General features: G+C 46.5%; 1 protein-coding gene across 2 annotated transcripts in view; it reads right to left on the reverse strand.

The window, feature by feature from the left end:
• Positions 1-23,096, reverse strand: part of SPOCK1 (SPARC (osteonectin), cwcv and kazal like domains proteoglycan 1) — a 545,050-nt gene that overhangs the window by 169,274 nt on the left and 352,680 nt on the right. For both annotated transcript variants that reach the window (XM_060143663.1, XM_060143662.1), the window contains exon 4: positions 2,528-2,642. In XM_060143663.1, the coding sequence (XP_059999646.1) occupies positions 2,528-2,642 (115 nt within the window). The remainder of the gene's footprint in view (positions 1-2,527; positions 2,643-23,096) is intronic.

The raw sequence follows: 23,096 nt of genomic DNA on the forward strand, positions 1-23,096 counted from the left end.
AAGACAGTACGGTACTGGCACAATAACAGAAATATGGATCAGTGGGACAGGATAGAAAGCCCAGAGATAAACCTATGCGTGTATGGTCACCTTATTTTTGATAAAGGAGGCAAGAATATACAATGGAGAAAAGACAGCCTCTTCAATTAGTGGTGCTGGCGGAACTGGACAGCTACATGTAAAAGAATGAAATTAGAACACTCCCTAACACCATACACGAAAATAAACTCAAAATGGATTAAAGACCTAAATATAAGGCCAGACACTATAGAACTGTTAGAGGAAAACATAGGCAGACATTCTATGACATAAATCACAGCAAGATCCTTTTGGACCCACCTCTTCAGAGTAATGGAAACAAAAACAAAAATAAACAAATGGGACCTAATGAAATGTAAAAGCTTTTGCACAGCAAAGGAAACCACAAACAAGAGGAAAAGACAACCCTCGGAATGGGAGAAAATATTTGCAAATGAAGCAACAGACAGAGTATTAATCACCAAAATTTACAAGCAGCTCATGCAGCTCAATATCAAAAAAACAAACAGCCCAATCCAAAAATGGGCAGAAGACCTAAATAGACAATTTTCCAAAGAAGAAATACAGATTGCCTGAAAACACATGAAAGGATGCTCAACATGACTAATCATTAGAGAAATGCAAATCAAAACTACAATGAGGTATCACCTCACACCAGTCAGAATGGCCATCATCAAAAAATCTAAAAACAGGGCTTCCCTGGTGGCACAGTGGTTGAGAGTCCACCTGCCGATGCAGGAGACACGAGTTCGTGCCCCAGTCCGGATAGATCCCACATGCCGCGGAGCGGCTGGGCCCGTGAGCCATGGCAGCTGAGCCCGCACGTCCAGAGCCTGAACTCCGCAATGGGAGAGGCCACAACAGTGAGAGGCCCACGTACCAAAAAAAAAAAAAAAAAAAAAATCTACAAACAATAAATGCTGGAGAGGGTGTGAAGAAAAGGGAACCCTCTTGCACTGTTGGTGGGAATGTAAATTGATACCGCCACTATGGAGAACAGTACCGAGGTTCCTTAAAAAACTAAAAGTAGAACTACCATATGACCCAGCAACCCCACTACTGGGTATATACCCTTAGAAAACCATAATTCAAAAAGAGTCATGTACCACAATGTTCATTGCAGCTCTATTTACAATAGCCAGGACATGGAAGCAACCTAAATGTCCATCGACTAATGATTGCATAAAGAAGATGTGGCACATATATACAATGGAATATTACTCAGCCATAAGAAGAAATGAAATTGAGTTATTTGTAGTGAGGTGGATGGACCTAGAGTCTGTCATACAGAGTGAAGTAAGTCAGAAAGAGAAAAACAAATACCGGATGCTAATACATATATATGGAATCAAAAAAAAAAAATGGTTCTGAAGAACCTAGGGGCAGGACAGGAATAAAGACACAGACGTAGAGCATAGACTTGAGGACACGGGGACGGGGAAGGGTAAGCTGGGATGAGGTGAGAGAGTGGCATGGACTCATATATACTACCAAGTAAAATAGATAGCTAGTGGGAAGCAGCCGCATAGCACAGGGAGATCAGCTCGGGGCTTTGTGACCACCTAGAGGGGTGGGATAGGGAGGGTGGGAGGGAGACAAAAGAGGGAAGAGATATGAGGATATATGTATATGTATAACTGATTCACTCTGTTATAAAGCAGAAACCAACACACCATTGTAAAGCAATTATACTCCAATAAAGATGTTAAAAAAAAAGAGAAAAAAGCAAGCCTATTGGGGGGCTGTGTGTGTGTGTGTGTGTGTGTGTGTGTGTGTGTGTGTTCTTACTTTACGTATTTCTGCAGGACTAAAGGCAGACGTAGCCTAAATTCAAAGGCTCCTTCTGTCATCTGTAAAAGCCTAAGCCCACTGAATGCTGGGAATGGGTGGGGAGTAAGGGACAAAGGCTTTAACAACCCTGAAGAGGAGGGGAGAGACTTCCCCTGGGCTGGAGAAATAGAAAGACACACTCTCAGAAGGAATGGTGGCCTAGTGGTCTTGAGGCAGCAGAACCTCACACCAGTACTCTCGGCCTGGCAAAGACACCCACGCCCCATGGAGCATGGAAGCAGACAACCCCCAGCCCCGCCGACCTCAAGGAACCTCCAAGGATTATCGTAGGGAGGATGTCAGTGGCAACCAGAAGACTAAAGGTACAGCCCCTGTTTTCTTAGCTAGAAGCTTCCTGGATCCTGAGGTCACCCCAGGAGGAGGAAGGGCCACCATAATCACCAGGAAGGGATTTACTGTTCATCTGCTCAGATGAGGACTCAGAGTCAAATAAAGTTGATTCAAAGAAAACTAAGATATTAACTCTCTTTGCAAATATGTGTTTGAGAACTGAGATTCATACCACAGCAAGAGTTCTTACACCACGTACCATATAAGACACAGATACAAACACCTGCTCCCCCTCTCTCCCTTGTCCCCCAGAGATCAGGTACCCCAGATCTGCTGGCTGGAGAGGACCTCACAGCCTGCGGCTTACCTGGGGAGCAGGTGCTTACGGCTGACACACAGGGCAGTCTGGTAGTCCTGGGTCACACACACCTTGTGAGGGCTGCATTTCACCTTTAGGCAGGGGTCTTTGGATGGGTCCAGAGCTGAGGCAAAAAGAACATGAAAAGAGGAGTTAGGACCTCCAGGGAAATCTAATTTCTATTTCTACTCAAATAAACAAGAGGGAAATAAACAGACCATGTGTTTGCACCCTGCACTGTTTACTTAGGCTGGCGGGGATTGGAATGAAAACCCACACGGGGGTGGGGGGTGGAATTCTGTGTCTATTCCACGTGGTTTTCTTCAACATCAGGAGAGTGAGTCTTTTGTGCTTTGGGGAGTTTCAGTGTCTTCATCTTGGCCAGGAACTACTTTTAAAACTCCTTTAGAATCTTGTGTGCTCAGCGGACCAAAAGCCACATTTCCCTCTTGGCGTATTTGTCTGCTATTGCTTTTTATGACTTTGTGCCCAATTTTACTTATTTCCTACAATAGAAAGTCCCAGAGGACGGAGTTTTTTGGCTTCAGTTCCATCCACACGGACTGTGAGCACAGAGAAGCCACTTTAAGTTTTGTGAAGAACTTCAGGATGAACAAGACAGTTTTGAGTCACACAAACTTATGACATAAACGGGGGCGGGGGGGGGGAAGGCTGACACATAAATATTTATTGTGCAAGGGAGAATCAGATAAGGGCCATGACAGGCATATAACATGATAACAGAGGTTGAGAGAAAAAGAGAGATCAATTTCTGGGGCAAGGATTAATGAGGCATTAATATGTGAATTGGGTCTTAAGGGATGGGCAGGATTTTAGAAAGCAAAGCTAGAACAGGCAATCTAGGCAGGGCGGCCAGCACACTCCAAGGTAGACAGGCGTGGCTGGGCAATCCTAAGATATTTAGTCTGACTAGAAAGTGGGCTTTGTGGGTGGAAATAATGAGGGCGGGGGAGTCACTGGAGAAGGGTCTCCAAAGCCAGCAGATCATACCCTGCAGCATTTCCTAGAACAGGCAGGGCGGCGGGCCCCTGGCTAAGCAACACTCCACAGGCTGAGGTGTACACGCTCCTCAGGGCAGACAAGAGGCCACAGGAAATCCTCTGCAAAGCAAAAACAACGGTGCCATCTCCCAGCTCTGCGTCCTAAAGCCGATCAGGTGGTCAGCCTGTCGTAACTGCTCTCCACAGCCAGGCGAGGTCACGCTCCCCACGCAAACATTCAGTTAAACAAATCGGCGTCCCAAGCAGGGACAGCAAAACTGCTACAAGAAATGGGAGGACTCCCATCAGACCCTGGGCCCCTCAGCAATCATGATCCCCCCCGCACTTAGAGGAAGTCAGGATTCCCGTCAAACCACCCAGGCCCAGAATCGCAATGCCATTTTCTTCCCACGGCTGCTGGGAATTCCTCAAGGGACCTGAACACACTACACCCGAAGGTGTTTCTTTCTGGGGCTTGAACCGCTCAGGGCGGCTTCCTCCACTGAAGCAGCTTCAGCCTCCGCAAACAGAAACCAGGGTGTATTCTCAGGCCGGTCAGGTGAGCAACGAGACCCAGGCCATGGTCCCAGGGGAGTCACCTGGCAGCGCCTACTCCCCAGCGGATGTGCCCGGCTGCCTGGGGCTTAGCAGCAGGAGATGGGCTGCAAGAGAGAGAGGCTAAAGCCCCAGGGACAGGGTGCTCACTCCGAGCTCCTAAGCTAAGGGCTTCGCCTCTGGGAAGTGAGTGGCTGGGGGCCTGTGTCTGCCCTCAGAGCCCTCCGAGGCTGGGCCTTTCAGAAGCTTGCAGCGGGAACTTCCTGGTCCCAGGTGGAGCTCTCTTTCCTCCTGAGACGTCGTCACGAGAAGCCAGGAGGCTGGTGCGTCTCAGGCCAGTGGCCTTCTCCTTGTGCTTTGCCCTCCACCTTCACCCCAGGGCAGCAGTCCAGCCAGCTGTGACTTGCTTTCCAGGACTCAAGCAGCACCGAGCCAACAATGAATGACGATCAGATGGCTGCTGAGGATGACCATGCTGGCCCTTCACTGCCCCTTCTCACACTTCTGGCCACCACAGGATGAAGACATCCCTGGCAGCCCGGGCCACAGGTACCAAGTGAGGCATTTCCTGACAGGTGTCAAGCGCTGTAGAACGCTTGGGATTTTCACTGGAGTAGATCTCAGAGATGGCAAACACCAGGCTGGCCTAGGGTCTCAAAATCTGCAGGACCAAATGACAAGATTTATTGCCAACTTCGAGCTGCTTCTTGCTTTTGCAGCCAACTTCACAGACATGCAATGTCCACACTGGGATCCAGATGGCCTCAAGGGGCAGTGCAATCTCAAGGAGAGTAAGTCAGCTGAGCACAGCAGGGAGGAGCCCAGTGATCAAGGTGAATTCTGCCTTCACTGCTTCCTGACCTTCTATACCTCAATTTTCTCTTCTGTGAAATGGGATAATAGCAGTCCCTACTATCACTTTTGGTTATCAAGAGGATGAAATGAATTCATCCTTGTAAGTGCTGAGAACAGACCTGAAACACGTGAAGCACCTCATAGGTGTTTGTTATTTGTTGTGTGCCTGGATTTTGTTCGCAGAGTGAGCAATAAGCCTCCAAAATAACCAGAACAATAGCTCACACGTGTCCAGTGCTTTTGACATGCAGCCAGTGAACGAAGCCCTCTAACTGGATTACCGCACTTAATTCTCGCAAACACCCAAGGCGGCGGCTGCCATTCCCGTGCCCGTTGTGCAAAGAAGATGAGAGGGGCGGACGGTATGTGACATCTGGTCGGTTGACTCCAGAACCCAAACTCCTCACCACGATACACCAGCAGCATGGAAATCACCTAGAGTCTCCTTTAAAAGGTGGATGTGGGGTCCCACCTTAATACACCAAGTATTGAGCCCAGATGCGCCATGCTCCTGAGAGGCCTTCAGGGCAGGCTGAGACTTAAGGAGTAAAGGTAAAGGGAAGCCAGGGGATCTGGCTGGCTGGGCCACACAGGATGCCCCGATGCACCATACACGGCCCCAGTGCTCCCCGGAAGGTGCGGATGCCAACCCTGGGCAGTTGTGCCCTCTGCCCACCCCCTCTAAAATGCAGCAACCCCCCAAAGGAGTCACCTGACCAGTGGCTGTCAATTTCTTTTCTGCAACCTTGCTACATCTGTCACCCTACCATTAGGCTAATACTACAGATCACCCTCCTCCAATTCTTAAGGCTAACGTTTCTCAAAAAAACAAAAAGAAACTCCAACCAGAAATACTAATGAATAAAAATCATCAGCTATTTAACTTTATACACAAATTTACTTAACGATTTGCATATAGAAATCAAGTCTCCTAAAAATTAATTACCAGGGTCTGAATACTTCAAACATGCACGGGAATTATTTAGAGTAAATGAACTTCACAGCACAACAAAACAGTAACAAATCAAGCTGTCAGCGTTTATTTAATCACCAGGATGCATCTTGTTTTTGAAAAACAGCAGTACTGGAATTGAAAGGGGATGAGGATGGTAAAGGAGCGTGCCACTTCCATGTAAATACCGCCTCTCAAATACACTTCTCCCAGCAGCCCCGAGCCTCGTGGTGACTGAAAGGCACCCACACCTGTACTGGGCAGGGCTGTGCGGCTCCACTTTCTAGAGGAAATGATAGGAGATCAGAATAATAAGTGGCATTTGAGAGGCCCTTTAATAAGGTGCAGGGAAATTGTGCAGGTGAGGAGGTAGGGAGAGAGGGCTGAGAGTTCATGATAACCCTTACCAGGGGTAGAAGCTTCCTTGTCAAGGTGCTAATGATTTCTGGAAACTGCGCTCCAAGTTCCTCTCTTCCCCAGAGCATGCTTGATGATAGGACGCATCACTCCCCACAAGATGCCGAAGCCCTGCGTCCCCTCTACCTCTTCTACCATAATACCTGCAGGACTCACGTGGACTCAGACAAGAGACTAGGGCTTCCCTGGTGGCGCAGTGGTTGAGAGTCCGCCTGCCGATGCAGGGGACGCGGGTTCGTGCCCCGGTCCGGGAAGATCCCACGTGCCGCGGAGCGGCTGGGCCCGTGAGCCACGGCCGCTGAGCCTGCGCGTCCGGAGCCTGTGCTCCGCAACGGGAGAGGCCGCAACAGTGAGAGGCCCGCGTACCGCAAAATAAAAACAAAAAAAAAAAAAACAAGAGACTATGCCTAACACAGAGCAGATACCCACGGGAGGTTAATTTCATCTTTCCTGCCCACATGCAAAAACCAATCAAGTGTCAACTGGCACAGGGTACGTGTCCAATTAAGTTTTTCAATAATTTTTACAAAAACGTTTTTCAAAGGGAAAAAAAAACCAAGAATGAATTAATTTAAACAGAACTTTGTCAAGCTGAAAAACATCAAATTCAAAAGCCAGTTAATTACAGGCTTCATGTAAGCTTTTTTTGAAAGTAATTTTATTTTTTAAGCTCACTGCTTGGTCTCAATTAAGGTACTGATATTTTAATTATCATAATTGTTTCTGAACTCGTTTTTCAGTATGAGTTAATTTTTAATTAGCTACGTTGATTTGAAAATTCTGAATCAAGACTTTTTGCTGTCTTTGGGCACATCCTACAAGCTCACTGTCAAACAGTCATAATACCTGGAACAGCAGAGCAGGGTACCACCTCAGAGATGCTACGATGAGAGAATGTTCCATTTTGCGGTCCCTGAGAGTCACCTGGGGGTGTGGCATATGCCTGGGTTTATTCCATTAATATTTGCAGAGCATCAGTTCTGTGCAGGCCCATTTTTTCAGGCTGGAGGCTGGGACTTCTAGAGTGAACGAGATGTCATTCCTGCCCTCCAGAAGCTCACAGCTCAACAGAGGAGACACGCAATATGAGGGTAAGGTCTGTATGTTATGGGAGATGGGGGAGGTACCTCATCCAGCCTTTCAGTGGGTTAGCTGAGACCTCCTGGACAGACTGCGATCTATGGAAAAGTGGGTTTAACCCAGGTAATAGGATGAGGAAGAACATTCTGGGTAAAAAGAAGCTCCCATTCTAGATGTAAGAGAGATTGTGGCAAGTCTGGGGAACGGCAACATTTCATCAGGCCGGCAGCAGGCTGCGGCAGGGGTGGTGTGAGACACGACTACAGAGAGAGACTACAGAGAGTGGCAGCATCATCATGGGGGGCCTTGAAACCACAATGAGGACTCCGGGGAGGGGGGCGTGGCCACCAAGTTCCACAGTGACCGTCAAATATGGCACACCCTCCCATGCTGAAGTTGGTGGAGAGGGGGTAGGAAGAGAGAACCCTTTACACACATTTTACATGGAAACTGGTCCTTTGATAAGAACAGACAAACTCTACACCACTCGTACCCTCCAAATGAGAGGGGGTGTTGAGTGGAGGGCCCAGTAGTCAACTCTTAGTGCCCTCTTTCCTCCTTTGAGGAACCTCCATGACCCCTTTTCCTGGGGATATTAAGCTACCTGGTGAGACCAAGAAGCAAAGATTTAATCCAAAAACACCATGTGAACTTGTGGTCCACTCCTGTGACTTGTGGAAACTTCCTCTGACAAAAGGTCACTCAATTTTCAAAGAGTTGACAAATTAATGACTGTTTGTTGTCTCCTTCTTCCTTTTAACGTTGCTCTCTGCCCGAATCGTGCTCATGTGAGGTTCATCTGAAGAGCAAAAACGCTCCCAGTGATTCATTAGGAGTGACTTAATGGAAGACTGACAAAGAAATTACTCCAAACTGCTAAAACCTTGTCAAGCTAAGATCCCAAACATTTATGACGGTTCGTCTGTCCCCATGGTAACCCGTGCATGCATCTTGCTTCCCCCCACCCCCTCCAGAGGGGCTTGTTTACTAGCTGATGACAGAGCCTCACAGAACACAAACCAGAAGATTCCACCCAAAGGATTTTGCTGGAACCATAGAAGAATGGCAGCTTGGAAATCTTCCATCACTGATCTCAGCTTTCAAATCAAGGGGTTGGCCATGTTCTCTGAGGCCAAACAAAGGGGCCTATTGGCCATGCGTCTAAATAGGACAGATAGGTGAGTGATACAGAAGGCTGAATGTGTGTGTCCAAGGACTGGGAGATGGGAGTGGGTGGGGACATAGGACAGACAAGGACAAAGGGATAAAAAGATGCACCTGACCAAAAATACCCTCCTGGGAAGGGACCTTTTCTTCCCCCTTCAAACCAAGGGTCTGAAGACTCATTTCTTTCTGTTAAAACTAAAAGCATCCTCTCTCTTATATTTGTGTGTGTGTGTGTGTGTGCGCGCGCGCGTGTGTGTGTGTGTGTGTGTTTGCAAGGGGTGGTATAAACTATGAAGAGCCCTTTTGGAGGGCAGTTTTTCAACCATGTCCTTAAATGATAATAACCATTAAACATAGGTAAATAGGTATTTATTATATCGTTCCCTCAACTTTTTTATATATATGAAAATTTTAATAATAAATGGAAAGAACGGAAAAAAGAAACATCCAATGACCTAGCAGGTGAATGTGTTAAGCAAAAACATGTATCTTAATGATCTACAATAAGGGGAAATTATAAACAACTTGCGGGTCCATCTATATCCATCTGCTCAGACTGCCACAAAATACCAGAGATTGAGTGGCTTGAATAACAGAAACCTATCTTCTCACAGTTCTGGAGGCTGGAAGGCTGAGATCAGGGTGCCAATATGGTCAGTTTCTGGTGAGTGCTCTCTTCCTGGCTTGCAGACGACCACCTTCTGTGTCTTCACATGGGTTTCTCTAGGTATACTCAGAGTGACTAAGCTCTCTGACACCTCTTCTTATAATGATAACTATCCTACTGTATCAGGGTCCCACCCTTAAGACCTCATTTAACCTTAATTACTTCCTTAAAGGCTCCATCTCCAGAAACAGCCATAGTGAGGATTATGGCTTCAACACAAGCATTCATTCCATCACACCATCTACAGGGAAATGGTTACCTTAACTACAAGACGTCCATTTATGAGATACTGTCCACCTACTATAAAGGAAGAAGTAGGTTTATATGTATTAACATAGGTAGATGCTCATGGTGCATTAAGTGAAAAAGGAAGGTGAAGATGAGAAAACTGATTTGAAAAAGATAAGTAACTTTCTGACAATACACGGCTAATAAATGGCAAAGCCAGTACTCAAAACCAGGTCTGTCTACATCAAAGGAGATGTCCTTTCCCTCTCCTATCGTGCTTCCCTTGAAAAGAAGAGCCAGCCCCAACCTCCACCCATTCACACAGAGGACATCCTCCTGAATGTCCCCTATCTCCTGGGGCCATCCCTGCAACAAGCTGTGAATCAATTCAGATGCCCTATGGCTGCGGGCCACCACCACTGCAGCCTGTCACTGAGTAGTCTAGAAACATTACCCACAAAAGGCAGAGTCTCCTGCTTCCTGGAGAATCTCTACAGCAGGGAGACAATGACAAGTCATGACCATCGCTGGAGGCAAGAGCAAGTGTCCAGCCTTGTGAGAGTATGGCACTCCTGCCTCTGAGATGCAAGAGTTAAGGATGCCCTAAGCTGGGCTAGAAGTAATAGCAGCGGCAGGGAAGAGCTTTAATCCCCTGCTCATGTGCAAAGCGAGACATTATAAGCAACCACCGATAGGTCCCACATGGCTAATTTACACATCCTGATCATTAGAAACGAACGTGTTCAGACGGGTCTACTAGGGCAGCTGTGACAGTAGGCGCCACCATATCACAGGCCACAAAATGTTATTAGCCTGGCCAGTCAATGCTCTTTCTCAAAGCTCTCATCCCACACCTTCTCCCGTTCCCCCGGCTGCTCTGGGATGGTGAAAGCAAGGACGCTCACTCTGCGTTTTCACCAAGAAACTGATTTCCCTTCAAAAGTGGGATGGAGGAGAGGAAGAAAAAGGAGAGGAGAGGAGAAGAATTAAGTGGAAAAAAGGGAAGAAAAGAGCATTTTATTACATAAAGCATCACCTCGTCAGGGGGCTGACAGAGACAGTAACATCCACCGACCTGTAAAATAATGTGCCATTATTCTAATTCACCATTGAGGTAACTGATATACAGATCAGTTTAATATGAATTTACTAATAAGTAAATTGCCACAGAGATGTTAAGTAACTTGTCTGTGGTCACACAGTTGCTAAGTCTGGATTTCAATCTAGGTGAGTCTCACACCAGAGATGATACTTGGAGCCACTACACCACTCACAAAAACAGCTTATGACGGGGGTAAAAGTCATGACTACAGTGCCAAGCAGCAGCATGTCCACCTCCCCCAAGAATCATGTCACCCATAGGATCCCTAAGAGGACTTCTCACTGTGAAGAAAACATTGTACCAACTGAAGTCAAAGCCAACTGCTTGGATGTGTAAATAAACTTATATGATTTTTATAATGAATACAAAAGTCAAAGTTTCTTTCCAAGGCAATGCTGATGTCCAGTGAACTTAACACTCTCTCTCTCTGACATAAGAAACAACATGGAACAAGTGAACCTCGTCATTCCTTCTGTGAGTGGGTTTTGTGAAACATCTATATGGTCCATGTCACTGGGGAAATGTAGGATGGCTGGTGGTGACAAGGGACAGGACCAGGCAGCATGATCAACGGGACCTGAGAATAGTCACAACTCTCAGTAGAGGGACAAGACACCATGCACAGAGAAGCCTTAATGTTCTCATCCATCAAAATGGCCAGAATTTATTAAAATGTTGTAATAGGTGAAGCACTTGGGTTCTATTTCATTGTAATTGACAGAAATTATTCATAAGACATTTATGAACAAAGGAGACAGAATTACTTAAGACCAGTTCCATAACCTAAGAAAATAAGAGGATACAAAAAGCGCAATAAAAATCAAAGATTTCCAGGAAAAAGGCATACTTAAAAGAGTGCTATAGCTCATAAAGTCTATCTTTTGTACCTGCTCCTCACTTCAATGCAATTAAAATTCCTATAAAACACATAGCTTTCCTCAGAGAACTAACTCCTTTGGTGCTAATGAGCATGATTCTGCCATTATTCTGCAGCCGTAGTAAGAATGTGGAAATTCAGAAACTCCACTGATTTCCAAAAAAATAAAAATTAGTGCACCTAGAAGATTGCCCAAGGGTTTGGATCAGAGAGGTGTGGGTTTGAGAGGAGAGACACAGCTGGCTACTTCCTGCTGATGTGATCTTGACGGGTCACTCACCTCTTTAGGATTCAGTTGCAGACCAACAGATGTACCTCATTGGGGTGTCATGAGGATCTGACAAGATATCACAGAAAGGTGCTGAGCACAGGGCCTGGAATATGGTGTATGTTTTCATCCTCGCCACCAGCTCTTCAGATAAAGAAAGGGGATGTACACCAAGGGCAAGTGACCCCAGGTATTTCAGAGACTCAAGATCCTGGAGCTATGATGCTGTTCAGCCTTTCCAATCCCAAATATTAGACTCATCTCCACAGGAAAAAACATTAAAATTTCTTTTTGAACATCAAGCTCAGGGCCCAGTTTACCCAGAACACTTTTGCTGATTAACCAGATCTTCACCACTGCTGAAGCCAGAGTATGACAACTAAGGCATTCATACATCTCTAGTAGGGCTGTGCTCTGCTTTGTCTCATCTCAGAGATTGTAAGGTCTAGAAATGAAGAATAAAAACCTTTCCTTCCCCTAAATTATGTTCACCAACAGTACAACCTACATGGTCATACTCTTTTTTTTTTTTCTTTTTCAAGAGAAGGTCTTTGGGCTTTGAAAAGTCTCCACTGGAGAGTCAAGGAGTTTGAGTGTTAAGGTATCCTAAGGGCCTACGTTCAAGAGCTACTGGTAAAAAGCTAGAAAAAGAGGGAATAATTAAGGGGAGAGAATCTGGCAGACACTGTTGATCCCAGCAGCCAAGGGCTTGAGTCCAGGAAGGTTGGTAACATGTGGTATGCTGGGGATAAATGGGCAGCAAGGTTCATCCAGGCAGGTTTGGTGGACAAAGGTGGTGCTTTCCAATCCTCAGCTAGAGGATGTCCACCTGGCCTGTTTCTGCCTTGCCGTAGAGAGGCTGGCAGGAACAGGTGTTAACTGAAACCAGAACAGTAAAGTCTGCAGGGAAAGCCTGCCTCAGCTTGGAGATCAAGATGCTCAAGTGACCTCTCAGAGCCCTGCGTAGTGTGGCATCATTCTGAGGGGCAGAACCTCGGTGCAGAGCTCCAGTTAAGTAACACCCCCGACAAGTCTAAAAATCAGTGGAAGGTGGGGAAACAGGCAGTCACACACCATATGTATCTATCACAGCCTGGTCTCCTTTCCCTGTTTTCCACAATCTAATCTAGTCCTTGCTTCTCAGACTGTGCTGGGCCAAGGAGGATGCACATTCACAGTGACTCTGCCTGCAACATCTATGTTACCAGATGGTAGATAATTTTAAACATTTTTTATTATTAAGTCAGTCACTGGTCTACTATGGAATAAGATGCAAAATTCACATAAACTTGGATCAAACAGGCTTCAAAAATGTATGGGCAAAAAAAAAAAAAAAAAAAAAATGTATGGGCTCACAGTGGATTCTGCCCCCTAAACCTCAGAGTAGGTATTTGCTCTCACTTGCCCTTAGGGGTGTTTTAGTAGAAAAGTTTGAGAAGTGTTTAAAGGGTTTACCGAGTTTAAAGGGTCCTAGGATGAAGCAGAGAGCTCTCCAGGGTAGTGACATCTTAGATGAAAAATCAGTAGCAGTGTAAGTACATACAAAGAACCTTCATCAGCAAATTGTTCATCCTTGCAAAGACCAGAAAGCAGGTCCAGGTAAAGCTGGTCTACCCCATGCCCCCTAGAACAGACCCCCTCCTCGCCCAACGCCATCTGTCCCAGGGCTCTATCACAGTCCCCTGGTGAAAGGCCCCAAGGTTTCTTAGAGAACTAAACCTGCAAAATCCAAAGCTTTTCTGAGAGCTTTCAATGTGTCAAGCGTTGGGTGAGGTTTATAAATGAGCTACGAAGCATTTGCGGCTCTCCAGGTATAACTATCAACATTAAAGCTGTTATTACTTTCATCCTTCCCACTGTTTTCAGAAACTCTTGGCTCCAGATTTCAAAAGGGGTAATCGGAGACTATTCATTTCTAAATCCTTTCTTTCTCCAATTAGGGCAGATTCATTTCTGCTTTCTTGGGATGGTTCCCAAGGTTATTAAATTCCAGTCCTTAACTGTTAACACTGAAGCAATCGTGACAGAGTTAGCGCTGATTGGAGCTGAGGTTTCTTGGAGCACCTTCTAAGCCATTAGAAACCCCCTCAAGCTGAGAGGAGAATGCTTGCATCTCCCACCGTAGGTTTCAGTGAGTGCCGTATCATTTAAATCTTGTGTATTCTTGGTCCTCTGGTTTTTGTGTCCCACAATGTTCAATCATTTCGAAATACAATTTTCCACATGCATCCAAATAAGCTGAGCAATTCACAGTTCCAACCTTGCTCACAACTGTCTCTCTTTCCTGCCTGTCTCTTCACAAATGTGCCACTCAAGGGCCAATTCCCCACCCCCGCTTGCATCACTCTAAGCTAAGGCTGGTAGTGCTAATATAAAATATAAACCAGGTCTAAACGGCACACGGAAGACAGATGCAATAATAAATTATGGGCAACTACCTATGAGGTTTCCTTAAGACAAATGTGGATTAAACACAAGGAGTAAAATCTTTCATTTTCATTCTTTAGCAATAAATACTGGGTCCCCAGCAGGTAAGACAGAGTAGGGAGACAATCATCTTTAGATACTATAATGGCTGCAAAGTTTTTTGGGTTTTTTTTCCCCCCACTAAAGGAGGGGAATTGATGTTCTTGTTTTTGTTAAAGTTATGGATTCTAAATTTTTAAAAATATTCTTTTAAGAAAGAGCTTCAGGACTCTCTCTTCCACAGCCTGGCCTCAAACTTCCTTTCCAAAATTTAGTTCCCATTCCCTGCCCATTCTCTCCTCTTCCTCCAGTATTTACCCTGCCCTCAGTTACAGCAGACAACTCATAAGCCCTCAAACACCTGTTGTTCTTTCATGCCTCTGGAGTCTAGACTGCAACATCCGATACAAAGAGCCCTTCCATTCTTACAATTACCCAATAAGGCCAGTATTTTGTCCACCTGATGAGAAAAAATATCAGAACTTGCCTAAGGTCATGCAACTAGTAAGTGGCAAAGCTGGGATGTGACGCTTAAGTCTGTCAAAAATCTAGTAGAAGCCTCAGGAGACCACAGACAATATCTTTCCTCCTCACTCCTGCTTGCCCCTCACCTCCACACAGTCTGGAATATCATGGGGATACTAACGGTTGTTGAATGAGCACGTGAATGGCCCCCAGCCCATGGACTTAATCACTCCTTTGTCTTACTCTGTGAGGCCAGGGCCAAGTCTGGCTCATCATTTCTGAACTCCAAGTCCCCTGACATTATGTCTGCTCCAAGGGATATATTCAGTTAGGGCTGAATAAACTGTCTGTGCCAGGAGTATCTTTCCATAAATCTTTTATTTCTAGGTCACAAAGATTCAGAGCTAGAGGTGTCCCTGGAGCATCTGCCTCTAGACAAACATGATTGTACTTAGCACAGGAAAGACTTTAGCCCATCAATTCTGCAAACATTTATGAAACTCATTTTACATGCCAAGTACTATCCTAAGCACTGGGCATTTGGAGATGGGCAAGACAAAAGAAGCCCTTGCTCTTAAGGAACTGACATTCTCAAAGAGGAATAACAAGAAAGAGAAGGAAGGAAGGGAAGAAGGGAAAAAGGAAGGGAGGGAGGGAGGGTACGTTAGTACTGAAAGCTAAGCAGCTCATTTTAAAAGAGTGAGGCAAAGGAGAGCTCCTGAGTAGCCCCGATGGATTAAGTAGTCAGGGAACTTGGGTCCATCTTCATGACCACCAAGACATGGCAGGCCAGGGACTGTGCTTCAGTGCAGGCTCTTGATTGGCTGTTGCTCATGTTGTTGAAGCTAAAGGTGAACAGAGTGCAGAGAACCCAAACCTCAGGCTTCCTGGACACGTCTTTGCTCATACAAACAATCACCAATACGTGTGTTATGGATGATACGGTGAGGTCAAAGGAGCATGGACTATGGGCTCCAGAAAGATCCCATTTCACATATGAGTTCAGCTCCTTGGGTGCTGTGTGACCCTGGGCAAGTCATGCGGCCTCTCTGAGCTGTAAAGGGGAGGGGTAACATCCCCTTCACATGGTGCTTAGGAGGGCTGCAGGAGACAACGTATCAAAAGCTTAACGTTACTCTCAGCAAGTAATCAACACATGTTAGTTTCAACTCTTTCCCACAGGATTCCTCTTAAACCGTCCTTACAGTGGCACCAGCCCAAACTGGACCCATTTTCCTGTCTAGATTTCTCTACTAGGTCATCTTTAAGCCAAGTGCAGCCTTGAAGTCATCGTGCCTCTATTCTCCACTTCCCAGGGAACCTCCAGAGAGCCACCTCCACTGTCAACCTGGTCTTGCTCTCTGCAGCAGCTCCCAGCCTGTGACTGTCTCCCCAGCCCACACTCCTCATCCCCCCTCCCCCTCACCACCGGCTGTGTCAGAAACCTGCTCACTCCACTCAGCATCCATCACCAGCCAGGCAGCCAACGTGGGGAAGGTCATGGGAAGGTCCCCCCCCCACCCCCGCTCCTCTCAGTGAGGTCAAGCTGGAAACGCATACATGGCACTCCGTAAATACACGGAACAGAGTGAAACGAGAAGACAAATGATGAAATGAAAGAGATTCCCTTTGTCCTGAACACTGCTTCCCTAAGCAAATGTGTAACAGAGATTTTCTGGTACCAGGTCCCAGTGGCTGGGGCTAAATCAGCCATCAGGCCTTTTGTGATCCTGAAAAAGCTAATGAGAAGATGTGTTTCTCTGTAATCCAAACAGCATCCATTTCATGCCCAATTGTTTTTTAAAATGGGCAACAAATCTCTCTGGTGTGTTCCTTCCTCTGACAAACAAAAACTCTGTCTGTTCTCTTTGTGGGCCCTGTCCAATCAAAGGGTCACAGGCCCTGATGCCAATTCAAAGTCGCTGTCACAAAGGCAGCCCCGCTGGGCCATCTCACTCCCTCCTAATGAGTTACCCTCATTGGAAGCCAAGCCCAAATCCCAGATTTTGAACTCAGACTGATGAAGCAGCCCAGTGATTTTTAACTCATTTCAAAATTGCAAGCTGACAACATTTCAGACTGAATTCACTCCTGTGTCAGGCAACGGCATTAAACAAGATGGAGTATGACAAAGCTTCAACATACACAGGAGAAATTCCCAGAACCACAGAATAAGGGACCTCAGGAGTACCTTCAGGGGGAAGCAGAAGTGCCTTTGCGTCCTGAGAAGTGGGGAGGGACGGTGGTAGGATGACCACTAACTCTTGCTGCAGAAATGAAGCGACATGTTGGACATGGTCTGATGTACCCCACTGGCATACGCTACTATACGTTTCCCAGGTCAGAAGTACTGCCTCAACCCATCCCTTCCCCCACCAAGAGCTTCCTACCATATTCATCTCTTAGGGGATAATTCCTTATGGGAACACCTCTCCTTAGCAACCTCTTCCCTATGAGTTCAAGAAGAAATCAATAGGAGAACACAGTTTACTCTAAAGGAGTTTAATACCTCATAATTTATCTACTGATTAAGCGCAGACCCTCACTGAGTCCTACTATGTGCCAGCCATCATTCCAGGTGCTGAACAAGAGACAGCCTCTCCCCATGCCTGTGGCACTGCCAGGCCCCTGAGTGATGCCAGGTACCTGCCACATCTGATCTCACAGAATCCCCACAGCAACTCCATGAGACAGGTGGTACCATCATGCTAGCTTTACAGCTAAGGTAACAGAGGACCTTGTAAAGAAACGATGCAGAACTTGCTCAAGCATGTAGGGCCAGAAGAGACAGAGCAAGAAATCAGACAGAAGTGGATCCAGAGCCACCTTGCTCCAGAGGCCCCAGAGAGCAGGTCCACATCCCACCGGTGTGCTTTGACCAGCCCAGACAGTGCTCTTAAAGTTTGAATACGTTGTTAGCAGTAACGAATTAGAGAATAACGTAGAGAACTCCAGCACACATTTCTGGGTTACTTTTTAGCAGAAGAGCTGGCCACTCGGGCTTGCATTCCCACGTGGCTGCCTTCTCCACCGTATCTTCTGTGCCCCCTTTACACTCGCTTTCACCTCGGTCCCTTCCTTTCCCCTTCTCTCCTACAGGACTCGCCCGGCTGGTCCTGAAGCCACTAGTGTTTGCATCACCCATGGCTTCATAAGAACATGCCTCGGGCTTCCCTGGTGGCACAATTACTGAGCCTGCGCATCTGGAGCCTGTGCTCCGCAACAGCAGAGGCCGCGATAGTGAGAGGCCCGCGCACCGCGATGAAGAGTGGCCCCCGCTCGCCGCGACTAGAGAAAGCCCTCGCACGGAAACGAAGACCCAACGCAGCCATAAATAAAGAAATAAATAAGAACATGCCTTTTCTTTACAAAATGAACCACAGCACGATGCAAATTCTATACTTCCCTCTCTTAGCAAAGGTTCCCAAGACAATCAGGATGAAGTGTTCCTGAAGGGTTCGTCTTCTTTAGTTGGAAAGCACTTCATCATTTGGCAAAACAACATGATACTTTTTTTTTTTTTTTTTTTAGCTTTAACAGACTAATTTTTCTTCCTTTGAATTTTCGCATCTGTGTAATTAATTTAGCAATCCTGCATCCTGCAGACTTCTTCCCTCCTAACAGGCTTTACTCTGCTTTTTCTTCTTAGAGTCTTGACCGTGCTGAACAACACTCTTAGTGCTGTCAGATCCCAGAGGTGACTCTCTGGCAGGGGAGCAACCAAGGGGCCTCACCCCCCCGATATTTTCCTTGAGGCGGGGCATCAATGTATCCCCAAGTGGCAGACAAGGACACCTTCTACGTGGCTTCCCACCCTGTATAGGTTTCTGCTGTTCCATGCCCTGCAATTAACATCCTCTCCACATCACAACCCACAGAAATCCCATTCCCTGGGCACTAATGTCTGGAACGATATGACCAAACAGAAATTCCTTTGGATGAAAGGTTATTGATCAGGGGTCTGTGGACAGGCTTCAGGGGGCCTAAAACCTGCACCCCAAATTTTATGGACATTTTTGTGATGCAAGGGACCCAGCGTGGATGTTTACCTTGAGTCCTTCAATCCCCCCCTTCCTAGCAGCATCCTGTTTTCCTTTACATAGAATCACCTCTCCCCATTGAGTACGGGCTAGGTGGGACAGTGGTTCAAACTGCCTCCTTCCCACTAAAAAGACAGGAGTGATGTGTGCCGTCTGATCCTTGCTCCCCCTGCCCTGGTTCATTCAATCCCAGTGACCTTCCTATGACTCGGCAAGGTGAAGGGGGGCCCCAGGGCAGAGGGGACATTGGGGATCATTAGTCTGTGGTTCCCACTGCCCGACCCTCTGGTGCTGCTTTAGTCCTCTCCAATTTCTAAGCCAGGGTTTTCCCACCTGGCCTCTCGCCGCCTCTGTGAGTCTTAGATATTCTTCTCGAGATATCTGAGCCAGGCTGTGCTCCTACCATCCAGAGAACCCTTAAGCAATACAGATTCATGGTCTGTAGAGAACATCACAGGCCCTGTGGTTAGAAACCACAGTTTCAGGGTGTTGAACAGTCCTTGTTAGTAGAAATGCAGCCATATCTGGAAAGTTAATGCACTGAACCATCACTGCTGTGAAGGTGCAGAGTAATTGGGGTGAGCAGACCCTTCTCAACATTATAGCTCTCAGAAGCTGCTCCCTGGAGATCAAAAATACTGTGCGTATCGTGGGAATGTGGGTGGTGAGATTTCCGCAGAACACTCCCATGAAGGTCAGCAGGGGAGGGGTTGCTGGCTGTGCCTTAGAAGGGCAGGAGTCCTTGGGGGCACTGTGACGAGGGAGGGTCCTTTAAGAGAGGACAGGCTGGGCTGTGAGAAGACCCCCAGGGCAAACCCCATTCTCCACGGGGTGGGCCTGTGATGACCGGGTCAGGGTACCAGTGACCCGTATACATACCCAGGATCTCGTTCAGAGAAGGCGAACCAGCTACTTGTCAGGTGGTTCTTCAGGCTTCACAGGGGAGAGGTGGCTGCACTGACTCCTAGTCCCAGTCATGTGCCTCTTAGTCCCAAGTCAAAAGTCTCAGGCCAGAATCAGGTCCAGCTGAAATAAGGTGTCCACCTTGACCCAGTCACCTACAGCCTGGGATGAGGGGTCTGTTATCAGAAAGCAAGCATGGCCACCAGAAGCCCACCCATGGGAATTTCTCTTCTTCTTTTTGGATGGAGACACGATATTCCTAGAGAATGGGTGATTTTGAGTTGGGAAGATACCTCAAAGGATATCGGCCTCAGGAAGCACATGAGGCAAGAAAAGACGTGCCTTTTAAAATGGGCTCACCTCTGTCTTGACTAGTCTAAGCCACTGTAACACACTAGAGTTGACCCTTGACGTCAAGGGTATGTTGTCTCACCAGTCACCACATAGAGCTCATTAGAATCATAATCAACCCCCCGGTGCTCGAGACAAAGCCCTTCAGGGTATCCCGTGTTCCTCGGGAACCTCTGAACTCTCTCTCCCCAGGTAAGGCTCGCCTCTGCTCCCGTCAACCTGAGCTCACATTTGGATCTCTTTGGGCTCCGACGGCAATTACTGCTTACGCTGTAAAACCATTACTGCTTTCACCGACACGATTAGTGATGGTTTGAATTTCCACCAACTTTTATCTCCTGTCACCTACTAGATTGTGAGCTCCTGTCTTATCAACAGGTTTGAGTTGCCTCAGAGCAGCCAGTCTCATACTTCCATTGACAAAATGTTACCATCCAGTTTACAATAAACACATAACACATTGTTTATCATATCCTGGCACCACTGAAAATGTTTTGTCCAAATTGCTTCTGTATTCAAAAATCTCGAGGACGTTCCTACGTCTAAGATGTGAGCAAGATGGAAGATTTTAAAAACCTATCTTTTTCATCAAGTATTCAGTGCCACCACTATCCAATTTCTATGATGTAAGAATAAGATGCAGTAGCTGTCACAGTTTGGGTAAGATCTAAGACTTGTCATTCTCTATTCTCGTCTTTGGTGATGTATTATACGTGGAATTACTTTGGTGTGAATCCAGAGCCCCGGCACAATATTGGGGCTAGTTTTATATTTCTACTTTTAAGCGGGTAAGAAAGTTGTTTTCTTCTTCTTTTCTTTTCCTCTATCCCCCGGGGGAAAAGAAACCTCTGATCAATACACTCTGCCTATTTGCTCTAGCCTCCTGAGAAAATCGTCTGTCTTCTTACAACACCGTCTGAAATAAGCCTAGGGAAGAATTTGGGCTTCCATCAGAGATTATTTACAGACGACCCCAGCCCAGCGCCACCCCTACCCGCCGCAAGAGACATTTGACAATGTCTGAAGACAGTGCACGTGCCACAGCTGGGGTTGGGGGGGTGGGGAGCTGGGGAGGATGCTACTGGCATTTAGTGGGTACAGGTCAGGGGTGGTGCTAAACATTCTACAATCTATAGGGCAGCCCCTCACAACAAAGAATCATCTGGCCCCAGACGTCCATAGTTCTGAGATTGAGACAGCCTAGCTCAGACAGGCAAGGTGGGTTGGTAGGAGCTATTGTTGGAAATATCCTTTGGGTCTAGATTCATGTCTATGTGGAGGATGAGAAGTGAGCCTGGCAGGAAAAGGAGGCATGAAAAAGAGGGAGCATGAAAGTGGGGTTTGTCCGTAAAAAGAACCTTCAGAGAACATCTCTGCCCAACATCAGCACTGGAAGGTCATTCATAAATTAATAAACCAAATTCCAGATGACACAATTGAGGAAGTGATGTCCAGAGAGGGAAGGCTAACTTGTCCGAGGTTCCTAAGCCAGCTGCCTGCAGAGCTGAAACTAGAACCTGGTCTCATACTCCCAGCCCACTGCTCCATCTACTCTGTCATGCTGATCCCCAGAAAAAGAGAAAAGGAAATATAGCTCCAAAACTACCGCTGGCCTTTAAATTCATTAAGAGAGATGGGAAGTAAGAAGAGACCTTTCTGAGCCAGGAAGGAACCAGACATACAATATGAAGATTGAAAGGCCATGGATTTATTCAACACAAAATATGTATAGCACCTACTATATGCCAGGCTCTGGTTCAGGTGCTGGAAGCACACCAGTGAATGGAGAGACAAAGCGCCTGCTGTCACGTGACGGACTTTCTGGTGATACGTGCGAGAGTGGCAGGCATGGCCGCCAGGGAAAGGCAGGAAAGCTAAGGCCAAAGATAAATAGAAGGTTAAGGTGAGTCTGGTACCTAATATCCCCTCCAGGGCTCAAAGACCTATCAAAAGGCAAACTCCCTAAGTACCTTTAAAAAGGATGTCATAGGCTGATGCAACATTTTGTTTCAAGCTCTAAAGCTTTCACAGGTCACTAACTATTCCATTACTTAGTAATTACCCAGCAATGCACTACTAGGTAACGCAATAGTAGTAGTAGTAATAATGGCCAACATTTCCTGGACACGGATATACGCGCAGAGTACTGTGCTCTGCACTTTACATACACCATCCATCTCATTAAATCCTCCTAACAACCCTGTGATGGAGGTATCAGTACCCTAACTGCTAGATGCAGAAACTGGGGTCACTGATGTCAGATAACTAGTCCAAGATCACACAGCTAGAGGAACTCACACCCTGGTCTGTCTGCCTTCCAAGACCTAATGATGAGGCTGGATGACATCACGACTTTCTAAGCTTTCAGCCTAAGACCTACAGTCAGCATGGCGGCCACTCTGCACCAGTGTGGGACTCTCAATTTTCCTGTCCCTCCTACATGGGCCAAACGGCATACCTGCCGTTTATCCATAAGGTCTTATACCAAACAAACAACCATCTTTGTTAATATACATTGTATTTCTGTCTGTTCAATGTGACTTCTCAGAAAATTTAAGTTGTCAGCAGACCACCTATGTCAAAGTCATGTATTTCACACCGACCATAAAAAGGACACATCAGCATGAGGACCACCTTGTATGAAATGTAAATGCTCGCACGCTGTTAAACTCTGAAAAGCAGGGAGGTTGGATGAAGTATTCATTTGCACTTTTGAACACCATCAGGCAAGACAGATTGCTTGCTGCCCCATAAATTTTCATCACCAGATTAAATTTTGTTAATGGGACCAAGAACGTTCAAAATAACCCATTTTTCTATGTGAATATTGGATCTAAATCATTACTCCCCTACCAAATTAAGTTTCGTTTTTGTTTTTGTTTTTTTAATCCCTCTCAAGAATCTCCTCAAAGGGCTACATGCCCAGGCTCACACCCGCTGGGTCTCAAAGAGCAGGAGAGTCCAGGAAACACAGGAGTTAAGACCACAAGCTGACTGACTTCTGCCAGCTCTAGGAACGCCTCATGGATAAATGTGTGAGAACCTCACCCTGCCAACGTTTAGAGAACACCCGCTATGTATCAGAAAATACAGGTGCATTCACACAGGTTGTCTCATTTAAGCCTCCCCAGAAGTCTGGGAAATCAAGAGTTCGCCCATCTCACTGATCAGAAAAAAAATGAGG

Source organism: Lagenorhynchus albirostris, chromosome 3, assembly GCF_949774975.1.
Source record: "Lagenorhynchus albirostris chromosome 3, mLagAlb1.1, whole genome shotgun sequence".
Lineage (NCBI taxonomy): Eukaryota > Metazoa > Chordata > Mammalia > Artiodactyla > Delphinidae > Lagenorhynchus > Lagenorhynchus albirostris.